A 16701-nucleotide genomic window follows, 5' to 3' on the forward strand; every position below is an offset into this window, starting at 1 on the left:
CCCGTTTGCCGGATCATTGAACCCTCCTACATGCCCGTACCTCTGGTATATACAACGTAGAGTAGCAAAACCATCCTCCAACTCAGAGTACGGTGCTCTCTTGCTTATCTTTAGCAAATCCATGAACTTGTGAGAGTTAATGGCTCTTGGAGAGATCAGATACTTATGTCTCAGCCCTTCAGTACTTCCCATATAACCTGCTATCTCTTCCAAGGTTGGGGTGAGTTCAAAATCCGAAAAGTGAAACACGTTATGGGCCGGGTCCCAAAACGTAACCAAAACCTTTATAACATCTCCTCTAGGCCTGATTTTTAACAACCCGGTGAGACCTCCCAAATGTATATTGACCTTATCTTGCTCCGACTTTCCTAGATCCTCCTACCACATATGTAACTCCAAAGGGATCTTGTTCATGACTGCTATAGGCAAACTTGGACTCGTGCTCATTCTGCACATTTATTAGGGCGATTAAGCAAAAATCAAGACACATTTGACTCAAAGACAAAATTGACACACTTTTTCTTTTCCCTTTTTTTCAAAAAAATAAAATCCGGTTTTGCAAATACGGCCTTTCAGCACCTCAAAGACGAAGATTTTAAGGCTGTGTTGGCTAACCGGTGAAAACCTTGAAAAATGACCACAGACAGTTGTTCTTGCAAAAACAGCCTTCCGGCGCCCTTTTAGGGACATTCGGTTATTTCTGACAAGAATGGCATCATCCTAACTATTTTCAAATAAAGGTAAAATTTTTGTTCTTTTGGATTATTTTTGCAAAAAGGAAGTTGGACCCGATGGGGGTTGCCTACGTATCTCACACCCTATGAGAATCAAACTAGCGTAGTTCGGGCAAATAAAACAAACTATTATTATTTTTTATTTTTTTGAAAACAAAACTCTTTTTTCATTCCATTGGCAAATAAAACAAACTAATTTCTCAAAAATTCGGCAGAGTTTCGACACTATTTGGACATTGTTTTTTTTTTCAAAATAGGCGATTAACTCTCTTTAACCCTCGTACTGCCATTTATTTCCAAATGCTCTCTTTTTAAAAAAAAGCCGGTCAGCATGCAAATCCGAAGGAAATAAATGCACAAGATGCATCAGGATGGTCTTTTGTTTCGGGTGCACCTATCCTAGACAGACCCAACCCCTGTGTTGAGTCTCCAAAGTCAAATATGCACATGATGCAAACAAACGTTCCTACTAGGGATCCGGCATGAGGTGTTGTTATACTAGGTTTAAAACCTTGGGATTATTTGTTCTAGACCTGGCTTACCCGAGCGGACAACTCGAGTCGAGGAGGGGGCTGTGTACTGGTAACCAAAGGATCATCCGGCTTTGCAACTTGTCTGAGACTCATTCTATTTGGGATTTGACACTAACAAAAAGAAGTTACGACCAGCGTGCACTCCTCAGGAGAGAGAAGAGAGGGGTTTCGTAGCAGTTTATATATACAGTTCAGATAATATCAAAGCGATAAAAAGAAACATTTGGCACATTAGACCCACACATGTGAATAAAATTAGATAATAAATAAAGCCAAATACAACAATTCATCTAAGCTCGAATTCTTGAACCCTGAACCAGAGATTCTGGGTTCGTTCCCCAGCAGAGTTGCCAGAGCTGTCACACCTCCTTTTTTCATCTACACCCCGTAAAGGGTGTAAATAAAGGGAGTTTTTCCAATTAAAGGACCATCGAAATGGGATTTATTTCATTTAAAGATTCAGAGTTGCCACTTGGGAGGTTTATGGTGTCCCAAGTCACCGGTTGAATCCCGAATCGAGGAAAGGGTTGACTCTGTTTAACAGTCCGCGAACCAGAAATTCGAGTAAGGAATTCTGTTAACTCGGTAGAAGGTGTTAGGCATTCCCAAGTTTTGTGGTTCTAGCACGGTCGCTCAACTGTTATATTCGGCTTTATTATCTGATTTTAAAAACAATTATAAACCTATGTGCATTTTAACTTTTTAACCGCTTTATTTAATTATTAAGAAGATTGCAACATTATTAAAACACGTCTCGAACCACGTCACATAAATGTACCCGTGGCTTTTGACATATTTTAACATTGTTAGAATTTGGATTTGGGTCACATAAATGTGCACCCGAGTTTAGGAAAGTAATATTATTAACTAACACGCCTAAAAGCCTTTCGCATTTGCAGGTTTGTGAGGGCCGTGGAATTTAACTAAACGGCACGCCTCGAATTCTAAGGATCAATACAGGATTAACTAAAATGAGAGTCGTGCAATTTGAGGTTTTATTCGGCACGACACACCTTGATTCCTTTCAATTCCAGGCCAGCGCAACTAAATGGATTCATGTCTACATAATCAATCCATTATCCCTTTTAATGTGATCCAACACGCACATTTCATGAATAATCCTAGCGCGAGTTAAATTGCAAGCAGTTGGTACGACCTTCACTTCTCTTTAACTTTCCAATTCATTGAGTTATAAATAAAGAAAAATCTAACAAAATGAAAATATCTTGCTGCCTTCGAACTTGGTCCTAGAACGACCCCACTTCTTTTAGAAGCTGAGATCAGCAGGTGCAGGACTCAAGATCGAGTCCCCACGGCACACAAACAACGACTGAAAATTCCAGGGGTATCTACGTGAGCCCAACTGATTGCCAACGACGGCATTACGCAACATGCCTTAAATAAGTCTTTAAACATTCAATGGACAATCACAGGAGATTGTAGTGACGACAAAAATCCAGTTTTTGGAAATTATACAATATGTGATTCTAACTAGTAAGTAAAACCTAAATAACCTAATCAATAACATGAAGGCCTGAGCCTTAACTAAAGCTCATATTAGTAGGACATAGGGGGGTCGACGTTAAGCAGCAATGACTTTAAGGCATCAAGTTTGATACCATATCATTCGAACGCCAACAAACAATTCAACACAGGCCAACAAGATATTGTAGAACATAACCAAACATTTCTCTAACCTACAACCATTCTCAAACCAATCTGATAGCTAAGCAGAAGAATCAGGTCACTTAAAGCTTTAGTCTCATATTATAATACCCCATTCATGACAAACATACTAATCAAATATCTCTAGAGCTAAATATTACATCCATAGATGAGATTGAAAGGAGAAGAAATGAAATTCAGTAACAATAACGTCAGTTTATTATATTTCCAAGTTCAAACTCCATATTACACTTTAGGTGATGTCCATAGTGCCAAAGAAATACCTGGGAAAGCCAAAACAACAGAAAGATGAGAAGGTCAGCAACAGGCAATAGCAGTCAGCCCCAGATTCGACCACTCAGCAGATGAAATCAGCTCAGGAATGCCAATGGAACAGTAGAAACTTTCAAACCAAATTTTAACCAATTCAACTACTCAAGCCATTTCCTAATTTCAGCAGTAAGATCATGAAATTTCCAAGAATTCTACACCACCAAAGAATCAAAACTCCGAACCAGAAGCAGAAATTTTAGTCTTCAACCAAAATGCAGAAGTTCCGAATTTTCTAAGAAAACTCGGCTGTTTTTATTTTCAGTATTTTTTCCTATCTATCTCTTGGGTCTGTATTTTTAAATTCTTACAATCCTTACCTTGAAAGGCAAGATAGAGATGCATTTATAGGCAAGGCGTTAGGGCAGGCCTTAAGACTTCATTTTTGCCCTTCGGTCCCTTTTTAATTTTCATTTTAGCTTAGACACCCATAGTTTAAATTCTGTTTTTGCGAAACAGTCCCCTCCCCAGCTTCCTAGAAGCTTCCTCAATCAGTTATAGAGATATTCTCTACTTACAATTCCTAGATCACCCTTAAAACCCCCTGTTATTTACCCCTCAATTATTAACTAGGGTTAAGCTAAACCACAATCCAAATAAACCAGCCTCTTAACTGGGTCAATGGTAAACATAGTTACTATGAGAGGCTTGAATACTCAGAAACGATTGAACATAACCATAGAAAAAGAAAAAATCCAAAACTGGAGGGCAAACTCAAACGCTTCTGATTTTAGGTATGCATTAAATTTAACTAATCACACTCAGAATTGCACTTGACTACTAAAGATCATCAGAAAAAGAAACAAATAAAAACTAAGCAAATGAAAGCAGAAAATACTACAACGTATAAAATTAGTGAGAAAAAGGAGGGGAAAAATCAAAAACTTAAACCTAAAACTAAACAAAAATGGACAACAAAATCAGGGCACAATTATTAGAAATTGAGAAGAAAGAAAACTAAAAATGAAGGGAAATAAATACAAACAAACAGATTAACCTAAAGGGGAGAAACTAGGTTCGAAACTATTTTCAGTTAGAAGAAGGCCCAAATACACGGAGAAGATAAAGAAGAAGAAAAATAAAAGGTGAAATAACAAGAACGAACAAAAGACTAAGGAAACTCACCGATTAGATTCGGAATCCATCGGAGACAAAGCCCTAACAAAGCTAAGGTCGATCGTTTGAATTTCAAAACGCGAAGAACGGTGCCTTCTGACCATGCATGTACCAGGATTGACAAAAAAGTGGTTTTGAACTTTTGGGGTTGACCTCAGATTCAAGATTCGCGGAGCTCCGGGCAGATTCGAAGGAGAGTAGTTGTGGATTTGGTATGAGGGGAACCTGGGGCTCATGAGGTGTCATTTTGGGGCCAATCGGATGAGTTAGGTTTTCGGTCATTCCTTTCGACTCAAGATTCGAGAGGCTGGGTTAGGATTCGAGAGTGGGGATTTGTAGATTCGGGAAGAGGAGGAGGAGGGGAGTGTTTGGTGTAAGTTTGGTGGCGATTGGACGCCGGCGCCGCCGTCAATGGTGGTGGGGAGTCCTGGCGGCTTCTAGGGTTTCTCGGAGGGGATTTGAGAGAGACGAAAGCTGGGGGGGTAACGTTTGGACATTAATATATTCAATGACCCAGGCTTCTCGTCCGTTCGATCAAGAGACCTCGACAGTCCTGATCTACTTCCCCTGAAACGACGTCGTTCCGTTTTGGGGGGGGGGGAAGCCAGACTGGGTTAAGGTGGTTTGGGCCGGGTATTGGGGCGATTTATTTTGGGCTGGAGATAATTAATCGGGTTTTAGCCCAGATTTTCCTTTTCATTATTTCCTTCTTCTTCTTTTTTTCTTCTTTTTTTCTCAATTCATTTTTCTCTTAAAAAATTCTTTCTTCCAAGATTAAAATTACAACCTAAATTAAATGCTAAATTAAATTATCCTACCAAATTAAATTAACCCCAATAATTGTTACTGCAAATAATTAAAAACCAAATTAAAGAAAAAACTACCAAAATTCAAAATAAACATTAAAAGTTCAAAATAAACTATTTTTATGATTTTCCCATTTTTATAAAATAACTAACTTGTCAATTAATCCTAAAATGTAAAATTAAATCTTAAATGCAAATGCAACATATTTATTGCAATTTTCATTAATTAAATAAAATAAAAATGCACAGACAAATGCAATTAATTACTAGAAAATGCCACGAAAATCCCAAAAATTGCAAACACTAACAGAAATTATTTTGTTTTGAATTTGTTGGAGTAATACATATAGGGCAAAAATCACGTGCTCACACATGCCTATAGGAACTCAAAAGTCTGTTTTAAAATTGTTTACTGCTTTACTATATCAACGTAGTTATGCTCTTAGGACATCACTGTTCTGCATTTAGGCAAGCCTATAGGGCAAATTCTGCAAATCTGAAACTGTTTCTGCTACTTAAAGTAGTTCAGATTTAACAGGTTTTAATCAGTAGGCAAGTTAAATAGGATCCTTCACAAATTGGCCTAATCCAGTACTTTATACCCCCTGCTTGCTTAGATATCATGTTCTAGGATTTGTTCTCTTTGAATGTTGTTTGAAGACGCTCATTTATGTGGTATATTGGAGGAGGTAACTATGAGCATCTAACTTGTTTTATATGCAGTCCTAGCTGTTCTTGTATGTCGCCTAGAATTTTCTCCTTTTAAAACACTTTAGAGGTTGTCTAGAACTGCCCAAATTTAGAGGTCCTAAAATACCTCCAGGACCACAAGGAAGGGACGGGTAATGCATGCATAGGACATTGTCAAAGTTATTAGAACGCTTTAGGCTATGACCAAGGGGAGGGACTTGGGTAGAATGGGATATGCTGACTACGCGCTAATGTCACGTGTAGCCCCTCATAGATGAGTGTTTACCGGGCACTACGTGGGGTGATCTTGTAGGCTAACCAACCTAGGACCCCTTTTCCCAAATCCCCTTTGCTTAAAAACTTTACTTTCTTTTTATGCACACAACTTGTTCAAATTCTATGTCTTATTATTTGAGTCATACAATGCCCAACATGCTTTATTTATTTATTTCAAATACTTATCGATTAAAGGACTAATTCATAAGTATAAGTTCGGCCAGGACCCACCGTTGTGGACTAAAAGGGTGCCTAACACCTTCCCCTCAAGGTTACCTCGAGCCCTTACCCTAAATCTCTGGTAATGCAAACCAATTCAAGAGTTAATCGCTCTAGATGCTCTAACGCACCATAATTCGTTAGGTGGCGATTTTTCAAAATACTCAATTCCTAAAAGGAAATGAGTTACTACCCCCATAAATGTTGAAACCCGGACTTTACCATCAAAAAGGTAAAAAGGAGGGCGAGACAATAAGTGTTGCTGGCATAAATAACATTGAAAGACAAGGGGTGGAAGAGCGAGTTACGTTGACCATAACATTGATTGCCATGGGGAGTGGTGGAGACTTCATCAATCTTCAACATGTCATCTTTCCACATAATGACAATGTCTTATGACATGCCTACAACGGAGTTTTGAATTTGCCCTGTGAATCCCAACTCCTAAATGAGGTATTTGTGCTCAGTCATCCTTGTTTCCAAGAGGACTCCATGGCAAGGTTGTACAATTTAACCATCTCTGTACAATGTCTCCTAAATTCCCCACTGTTTTCCCCCTAGCATTAATCCAGATTATGAATTTTATTAGTAACCTTGGGTTTGTTTGTGGCTTCCTTTTCAGGCATTTGGATTTCCCCTTCACTGATGGGCTCTCCATCCCCTAATGATTCTGAGAAGTTAAGTGGGCTATTACTAGTTTTAGTTTCACAAATGAGTCTCTTGAGTTTGGCTCTAAGGATGATCTTAGGCTTACTCCACACATTACCATGCTTCTTGGGCATAGTACGATAAGCATTTCTCCCCCAGATCCTCTGAACTCTATTGTTTCCTCCTGTTGCAGAAGCATCGCTTTGGTATTTGGCACTCCCAACCTTGCTATCATTTTCTCTAATTCTATGTTGGTGGCTTTTAGGTGCTCGTGGACATTTTCCAATCCTATCTTTGGAGATGGGGTCCTTGTCCTCACTAGTATCCATGGGGAGAAGGGTCGGGTGGGGATCCCATCTCGTGGAGAGACTAATGGAAAGAAGGGGGTGTGACTTATCTATTACATTAAAAGACTCAGTTGATCTGTTGTCATTATTTGCTGGCTCAATGCAAGTTGATCGTCCATAAGAGTTGTCAATGTCTATAATTTAGCTGGGCATGGTTCAGGTTGGCTGTGACCAGTTTGGCCAAGTAGTGGGAGTTTTGAATTACTACTGAGATGGGTATTGTCCCTATCGAGAAGTTCAAAGGAAAAGAAATACAATGCAGTTCCATCTCCAACCATGAGGTTGGAATGTGACCCATGAGGAGTGGGGTGGATGAAACCCTTATCAGATTTGGATCCTCCCCTTGGTTCTATCTGTTGCTGTTGTTTGTTGGGTTGTTTTGTTTCCCCCCATTGTTAGTGTCTACAAACATATAGTGGAGTTTACATTTTTAGTTGTGCTCTTATTTCCTTTTAATCAAGGTTCTTCTCCATTGGGTTTCCGTGCATGAAGATTTATCATCATTAGAATTCTTTGAGAGGCGACAATGTCAGTCAAAATAGTAGAGAGGGAGTGATGATGGGATACAATTTTGGTTATAGTATGAGAGGGAGTGAGAAGGATTAATTAAATCCTTCTACCTTTGCACTGTGTTAGTGGTGTTGTTAGAGAGATCAGGTGTAGCCCCATTTGTGGACCCCAGAATATGAGGGGTACTGTCAGAACAAGGGGTATCATATTTGGGATTGCAGTTGGGGTATTTTTCATACCCGAAATAGGTAAGTGTTTTTCCCCTTGGGCCGCATGCGATGTGTTAGGTGTGTAAGTGAGGGGGCACGTGCCTAGTGTGTGCTCTGTACTCAGCACATGTTGTGAATTGTGCATTTGGTTTGGGCTGTGCGTTGTAGGCTCAGACAATTGTATCATGGGCCCATGTGGCCTAAGATGCCTGTCTTGTTGGGACCTATCTATACGAGGCCCATGTGGCTTGATTTGGGTCTGTTTCATTTGGCCCATAATTCCCACAGCCCTAGCATCACCATGTTCCACAGTCTTGTTGTCGCCCTCAAAATCGTCTAAGTTACTAAGGACGAAGAAATTACCTAAGTCTGATGGTCGCTTTCCGCTCCCTGTTTTGTTCTCTATTTTCTATGGTTGTGCCTGAGCTTTGAAAACTTCCGTTTGTCCTTGCCATTTTGCTTTTCGTGGGAATTCCACCACTTTCCATTCATCATTTTCGTTGGTTTTGTGACCGCCGATGATATTTATGATGTGTCCTTCGCCCCTATCTGTCGTTGATTTGGGCATTTCTTGAGTAGATGACCCAATCGCCCACACCCCTTGCACAAGATGCACTCTTTTTCGTACTCAATTGGTTGTTTATGTTCCCCAATGAGTACCATCATTTGTAGTGGTGCCTCAATGGGTATGTAGTTGTAGATCCATGCATACCTGCTTCTTAATGTAGTAGAGGTGCACGTATCGATTTTCAACGGCCTCCCAACCCTTTTCCCCACCCTTTCTAGGATCTCTTTATCATAGAACTTCGTGGGTATCCGGGGCAGTCAGATCCATATGGCGATGGCGTGTATTTTTTCTTTCGCCGGAACAAAGTTTGGTTCCCAATTTCTGACGGAGAAGAAGTGTCCCATTACGAACCATGGGCCTCCGTGCAATGCAGTCATCATGTTCTCTTCCTTTTCAAATTTCACCATAAAGAAATCCCATCCTAGATCTATCAGTGTTAGCTATTCACTAGGATTCCATAGGTGCTGTAATTTGTGTTTCAGTATAGGTGGTGGGGAATTTTCTTCCCAAAGATCTTGATGATTAATGAGAAACGTCATGGATGGTAAAGTCTGTTCGTTTGTTCTTGGCTAAAAAGAAGGTCCCAGTTGTATCGTCTTAGGTTGAATTTAGAGTTACCTCCAATTGGTGGTACTGATAATTGAATGTGCTTGACTTTGTCAAGTTCTTGTCTGCTAATATTTCCTTAAAGGTGTTAACCTTTTTCTTTTGGAGTTGATTCGACTTCCATCGGAGTTAAAATGGTATCCGGTGGGTGGGGGGTTTTAGTGCGAGTGGTGATAGTTGATCCTCTGGGGGTGGGGGTGAGGCCATCTAGGGGTAAGGGAATAATTTTAGAGAGAGAAAGTCTCCAGTGAATTACAATAAATTATAGCTTTTAAGGCGTGTGACTTGAATCAAAATTCTATTCTCTTGATCGCAACTTGTCAAATAATTTTCTTCATGCTTGTGATATTTATTTGCTAGAAACTCTGCACATATATTCAACTATATATAGAGAGATTTATATTTAAAATATGAAGGGAGTAAAAATTACTTCATTTGTAAAATAGTGAATCAAAAATAGTAGCTTGCAGGGGACCACTTGGATGGATTCTCCCTCTTTCCATTCCATTGTCAGGAAGGGAAGAAGAACAGCACAGAAGCTACATTTAAATAAAATATTGGGTATAAAACTAGAGAAGAAAGAACATTAAAACTCAAAAAGGAGAAAAGCACAAAAAGATAGATTGATCAAAAGGAAAAGCACACAAGAGAATATTGGTATCCCTGTGAAAGAGAAAGGATGACAACGACAAAAGCTGCAACATTTGATCCTTGCTCCCCACTTTGCCACGTTGGATCTTCACGTGGCAAAAGTAGGCCCCATCACGCCACTCTAGCTTTTTGTTACGGCTTTTTTTTTTTTTTAAAATTCTCATCCAGTGTTTTAAGAATAAAAGAGTATTTAGTATTTCATCACAACCAGATAAAAGTTTCATCTACCTCTACTTTAATTAGGTCTTGAAATATGTTAATGCTATAATGAAAAAACATATTTATTGCTTTCCTTATATAGGATTTGATGCATTTAAATTAACAGTTTTGAAAATTAAGTGATGAATCAATGTCACTTTTAATTAATTGAGAAATATAACCAGAATATAATTTGTTCAAACCTGCTTTTACAGTTTGAAATATTGTTTAAGCTTACCTAGTTGTTTGAGCAATTAACATTAGTTATACGCTAATTAAGTCATCCACTGAAAATATATTTAGAATTTTCTATTAAATTTCCATTTAATATAGTTTGAGAATATTTAACTTACATATTTTGTCTAAGACTAAAAAATGAATATTATGGGTAAGAAGAATATATAAAATTAGAGAGGAAAAAGAAGAAAAATAAAAGAAGAAATTAAATTGTCGGTAGAAGTAGAAATGAGCATGTGAAAGGAACATTTTTGGCAGATTGACAGTTAAGAAAAGCCGCCAATTCGTTTCCGTAAGGACAGTTTCTCGTTAACGTAGTTGTAGAGGGACAAAGATCCTCTTCCTCTCCTTCTAAACAAAAAAAGAAGAGTATTTTTTTTTATTATATCCTTAAATTACATATATAGATGCCCCACTAGGCCGGTAATGTGACAAATCAGATATCACCACGTGTACAAGGAAGCTCAGATTCCAAGAAAGGACAAATTGGAAGCATAGAATTTTGCTAGAGTAGTCAAAAAAATACTCTATATATTGTAACTTTGTATGTATACATTCAACCATTTACCATATGAAAGAGTCAGGAATTGAAATAATTAGCTAGAGCTCTATATTGGCCTTGAGCTTGAGAAGAAAGATTATTAAAGGTGAAAAAACAATTTTAAAGGCAAAAGGAGCCAAGAGGGGGTGACAACTTTCATTTGCTTTTTGGACTTCCTTCTCTTTTTGTCTTCTTATTATTATCAATCCTACAACTTCCTCATCATTTTTCCGCCAAACTTGTCTCCATAAAATTTCTATCTTCTCTACCTTTCATTCTTCTTCTTCTTCTTTGGAAATTCTCTGATCAGGAAGATAATAAAAGTAGAAAATTATAAAGAGAAGTTCCAAAGAAGATTATATATATATAATATGGCACCTGTTTCATTGCCCCCTGGTTTCAGGTTTCATCCAACAGATGAAGAACTTGTTGCTTACTATTTGAAAAGAAAGATTAATGGTAGGAAAATTGAACTTGAGGTCATTCCTGAAGTTGATCTCTACAAATGTGAGCCATGGGATTTACCAGGTACATATAACTCCATTTCCATTTTTTGGTTTGGTCCTCTTTAGAAGCAAGAATTAAAAAAAATTGGTTACATCATCATCATCTATAAATCAAGTGTCATAGAAGATGTATGTCAAAGGAAAATTACGATGTGGAAGCATATTGTATATTTTCCTAATTTGTAATTGTGACGTGTCTCTGGGATAAAGAAAAAGAAATATTACCTAGCAGCTAGATACGTCCAAAGTGATTGTCAAGAAAGGTATAACAACTAAAGATATTGTACTAACTACTATTTCGTTTTCACTTTGATATATATTGAAAGACAACTCGTGTGTAATTTTAACATGTAATTATAAGACCTTAGTTGTGAGGCCATACGTTTAATTTAAAAACTCGAGAAAGGAAATGATCACAAGCCAAATTGGTTAAACAAAAAGATAAGAAAATGAAGAATTTAAAGGTATTTTCTTCTAAAGGTACTCACATAATAATTACAAGCTTCAATTAGTTTATTTTTCCTTGATGTTCCATACGCGTGCAAACTAATATGTTCTGATTCTGGATACTTTGAACATATTTTACTAGTCAACAACCATATGCTTTATATATATATATCATAACATGTATGTTTCTTTCTTTAAAGGAAGTTCATGTTGGTCCCTACTTTTGATTTCCTATTGAAGCCTAAAGATGTGTACTTTACTACTTAGCTTAAATATCTGAAGTCAAAAGGCAAAGGAAAAGGAACTAACATGATTTCATTCTAATTTTCTGTTGGGATCTTTATACTATAATATACAACAAAGGCCAGTTCCTTAATTTGATGATTACCATATTTTTCAAGAATCACTTTCAATTTATTTATTTTTTTGTTGCTTTTCTCATTTTGTTGTTAATTTATTATATATGTTACAGATAAGTCTCTTTTGCCTAGTAAAGATATGGAATGGTACTTCTTCAGTCCTCGTGATCGAAAATACCCTAATGGAACGAGGACTAACCGTGCAACGAAAGCTGGGTACTGGAAGGCTACGGGAAAGGATAGAAAAGTAAATTCGCAGATGAGGCCTATTGGAATGAAGAAAACCCTAGTATATTACAGAGGGAGAGCACCCCATGGAACTCGAACTGGTTGGGTCATGCATGAGTATCGTTTAGAAGAAAGAGAATGTGAAGTTGCTAATGGCATGCAGGTACATACATACTTAATACTTATGTTTTTAAAATTATTTAAGTAAGTTATATCCATCATTTTAATCAGTTTTTTAATTCATGTTTATCAAAAGATTTACTTATAATTATCTAATAAGTAATTTCAAACCTTTTGTAAAGAAGGGGTTGTATGGATCTCAGTCTATCTCTTTCTCTTTCAGTTCATTGTGTAAATACTATTTATTCCATCATCCCATAAAACTTAAATTCTTTCAGTATTTTTTTAGATCATTGGTGCATTAATAAAGATGTGTATCACAACGACGGATTAGGACATACATAAGACGTATTTAAGAAAAAATACAATGGAAACGATATGTTTGTCATCATATCTGACATCATATATAACCTCTAATATTGCATATGGTAAAAATATATACGACCGGGAGTAGAGCTACGCGGATGCATGTAAGGGGTTCACTTGAATTCCATGCGTCGAAAAATTATATTATGTAAATATAGAGCAAAATAACTTTTTCTAAACACACACACACACACACACACATATATATATATATATATATATATATATATATGTATATATACTTATATATGTGTGTTGTTGAATCTCTTTGACATAAAGAAAGATTTTAATATGGTGTCAGTGTTGGTTGAAAAATTGTTTTAGGTCATAGATTCAAATTCCTGTTGTGACATGCTTCGTTTCTTTTTGAATCCAATCCCCTTTTTAAAATATGCGGTCTCCGCTACTGTATATGTTGTATCTAAGTTTAAACCATCTGATGATGTTAATTTTGCATGAGATTTGCAGGATGCATATGCACTTTGCCGTGTATTCAAGAAGAGTTTGAATGCCCCAAAAAGTGGAGATCATTATGCTAGTGATCGATCCTCTAGCATTGATGTGTATACTGAGGGATCAAGGTTTGATGATATGGATCAGAGTTCTGACTATGGAATGCCATCAGCAGCAACAAGCTCATCCATGGCTGTCCATGGTTCTCCATTAATGAATGTTGCTGGTCCAAGTCATGATGATAAATGGATGCAATACTTATCTGATGAAGCTTTCACTTCCATTAATCCTTCATTTCCCACTAGTAATGGAGCTTTTCCATATCACCCTTCTAAGGTAATGCCCACTAAAATTAGAATATTAGTATGACGAAATCACGAAATAATGAATAAACCAAAAAATAAGCAAAACAAAATAGAGCTTCCTTTTGGTTAGCTTTTTTTTATTTTCAGCTTTTGCTTTTAAGAGTTTTACTTAATTACCTTGATACAGTAAAAATTAAAGATAATCAAATCACCTAAACGATAAGTACATGTAACCATTCATAAAAAGTAAGATTAGTAATCTAACAAAATAATGAGATTGTTTGGTACAATATGTTAAAATATCATTGTTTTTAACAGTGCTGTCAATGTATTTAAGTCAAATCCTTTTCTGTATTCTCGTTTCTAATTTGTGTTTTTTATTAAATTAAAGGTTGATATAGCATTAGAGTGTGCGAGGTTGCAGCATAGGTTTGCCTTACCTCCATTGGAGGTGCAAGATTTTCCCCAAGTGGGCTATGTTGATTCTCAATCAAATGATCATCTTATGTATCATCAAAGCACAAATCAAACGGATATTGTACAAGAAATCCTATCCGTTGCCCAAGCTTCACATGATATTACAAATCAAGATTCATGGGGTGGAAATTACAATTATGCTCCTCCTAGTGATGACTTTTCTTTTCTTCCTCACAATAATCAAATCCATGACTTGGATAATTCCTTCAATTTCATGGAACAACTAAAGGAAGATCACAATGCTAGGTCCATTGCAGTCACTGATTTTGATGACAAGGTAATTCATGTTACTAATCTATGCAATCAACTTTATTTTATTTTTTTGCATTATTTCTTAAAATCCAATATGCTTAATTAGATAAGTAACTTGTTTTCTGGCCAGACTTTTCTTGCGGACTACAAGACGGTTCCAATAGAAAATATTTCAGGTCCCCATAAAGAAGAACAAGACCTCCAAGGTATTACAAATGTTTCTTCTTTTGATTTAGTTCTTTTCGTTTTGCTTTTAACTTATTATTGCTATATAAACAATTTATTCATGCAATATGCACTAGCTATAAGTACATTTTAACATTTTATAGCAAGTAGCGCGTCTTATTTTTCAAGTTATTAATGTTAAAGTATAGTAATAGTGCAAATTTACTATATTGTCAGTGTACAAAAGTTAAACTGTTTGTACTCTGATTACAGGAGAAGCCAGTGGTATGCATAACAGCTTGAATGAAAGAGAAGCAAACAATTTCTCATTAGGATTTGGTAATGACAGCTTCTTGAATGATGAAGACACAGATGGTTTTTCAAATTCCCCAAGTTTTGAAGTTTATGAGAAAATTGAAGTGAGCCAAGGATTGTTTGTTGCCACAAGGCAAGCAGCCAACACATTCTATCATCAAGTGGTGCCTTCAAAAACAGTTACAGTACACAGAGACCTAGTCCCAGTACTAGTGCATGACTTTCCCATAAGAAAAATACAAGAAAATGCAACTTTGCTTGATACATTTATGGCATTTTCAAGGAAAACACTATCAGGAGTTATGAGAGTCACTAGGCCTTGGAAAGGAAAAGTAAGCACTTTGGTTCATATGATTGCACCGTTATATACATTTTGGAGTATTTTGGGGATTGCTTAAATTAGGAGAAGGGAAATTTAATTTCCACAGTGGTTGTGCAAATTAATCAAATGACCTAATTTCACCCTTGTATTAATTAGCGATCTTTCCACCATTTGGTTGCACCACATTAATTGTCCGATCCCTTCTTCCCTTTGTAGTTTGTACCATTTTTTACTTGTACTTTTGTTTTCTAAAGATTAACCTCTTGTAATGCTAACCACAATTAATTGTTGTTAGGGGAAAGCTTAACTTAAGGCCCCTTAAAAATTGACACCAATATAAGTTCTTGATATAGATTGTATATGTTCTTTTCATATCTACTAATCATGCTATATTCATAGCGAATTTTTTTAGTACAGCCTATCAATAATGCTTTGGTCTGGATCACGTGCTGTTATTCAGTGTGTATGATGTCTTTGTTTACCCTTAAAATGGATAACAATTAAATTTATATGTGATTTTAAGAATATGTTGATTGATTCAATACAAGTAATCAAGAATGTTAGATAAATGAATCAAAGATAAACAAATAACCGAACCAGTTGTGACGTTAAGTTCAGGCTCGGATTTAAGCTTACCAATAGTTCTGCCCTCAACCAGACCCTCGATTCGGAGCCAAATATGTATGAAGAACTATTATTAAAATAAAAAAAATTCAATAGCTAGAAAGCAGAGAAATAAGTTTGTGTTGCCTTGATATGCGTGTTATAATGTATATTGAATGAAAAAGATTCCCCTTTATTGAGTGGAGAGTTTCATCCCTAGTACAACTCTAAAAAGATAAAAAAATCCTCTTTTCTCGTCAATTATTAATATGCTACCGATGTCGGGCGAGATTCACGCTGTGATATCTGGTTGGGTGCAGATATCACAGCTTTCTTGTTTGTCGTGTGAGACCATTCACATCACTTTTCGAGGTTTAGGAGCTCGCTCTAGGTCCGAGGGGTGTTGTCTTGCCAGGCCCGGTGGCGAGCACTCTGTTCAGCCCCTAGTACGAGAAGTCCCTGGCTTGGATTCTGATCCCATGCAGTCATATCTTCGCTTCATTTGACCCACCGGGAAATCAGGGTATATGTTACCCTCAGTTTTACTCGTATACAGATAGTCCTCTCGTTTCTGAAAGAGTGGGTTTGCCGAACCGATGGGAAACGATAGATGTTCCCAGGTTCCTTCCTTCGTACGTTACAACTGAGACAACGAATGAGCCGAAACATCCCATCAGTCGCGTCGTTCTGACTTCCGACACGTGTCAATCATCGGCTGGTCGCTTCCGAATGTGAAACATCGCGTAATGATTATGCTTTCTCCTATAAAAGCTTCAACCTTTTGTATCTTATCCACTTTCCAGTCTTAGCTCTTGTATTCGAATTCCCTAGCAGTTTCTAACTCTTTTAAATCTTCATCTTGTTACCTCTAACCTTCAAATCTTCATAATTGTTCATAA

General features: G+C 37.0%; 1 protein-coding gene across 1 annotated transcript; it reads left to right on the top strand.

Moving 5' to 3' along the window:
• The first annotated feature begins 10924 nt into the window (after positions 1-10924).
• LOC104216722 (NAC domain-containing protein 54-like) lies at positions 10925-15577 on the top strand. Its single transcript, XM_009766843.2, has 6 exons — positions 10925-11412; positions 12310-12587; positions 13379-13699; positions 14060-14422; positions 14528-14603; positions 14836-15577. The coding sequence occupies exons 1-6, from the start codon at positions 11256-11258 to the stop codon at positions 15273-15275; spliced, it is 1635 nt and encodes a 544-aa protein (XP_009765145.1). The 5' UTR covers positions 10925-11255; the 3' UTR covers positions 15276-15577.
• Positions 15578-16701: the final 1124 nt, after the last annotated feature.

This window comes from Nicotiana sylvestris, chromosome 2 (genome assembly GCF_000393655.2).
Source record: "Nicotiana sylvestris chromosome 2, ASM39365v2, whole genome shotgun sequence".
In the NCBI taxonomy this organism is placed as follows: domain Eukaryota; kingdom Viridiplantae; phylum Streptophyta; class Magnoliopsida; order Solanales; family Solanaceae; genus Nicotiana; species Nicotiana sylvestris.

Bases quoted from the DNA above. Each gene is read 5' to 3' on its own strand.
- LOC104216722 (XM_009766843.2), top strand. From the start codon at position 11,256: ATGGCACCTGTTTCATTGCCCCCTGGTTTCAGGTTTCATCCAACAGAT. The intron at 11,413-12,309 runs GTACATATAACT...TATATGTTACAG, and splicing joins TGAGCCATGGGATTTACCAG to ATAAGTCTCTTTTGCCTAGT. The intron at 14,604-14,835 runs GTATTACAAATG...CTCTGATTACAG, and splicing joins AGAAGAACAAGACCTCCAAG to GAGAAGCCAGTGGTATGCAT.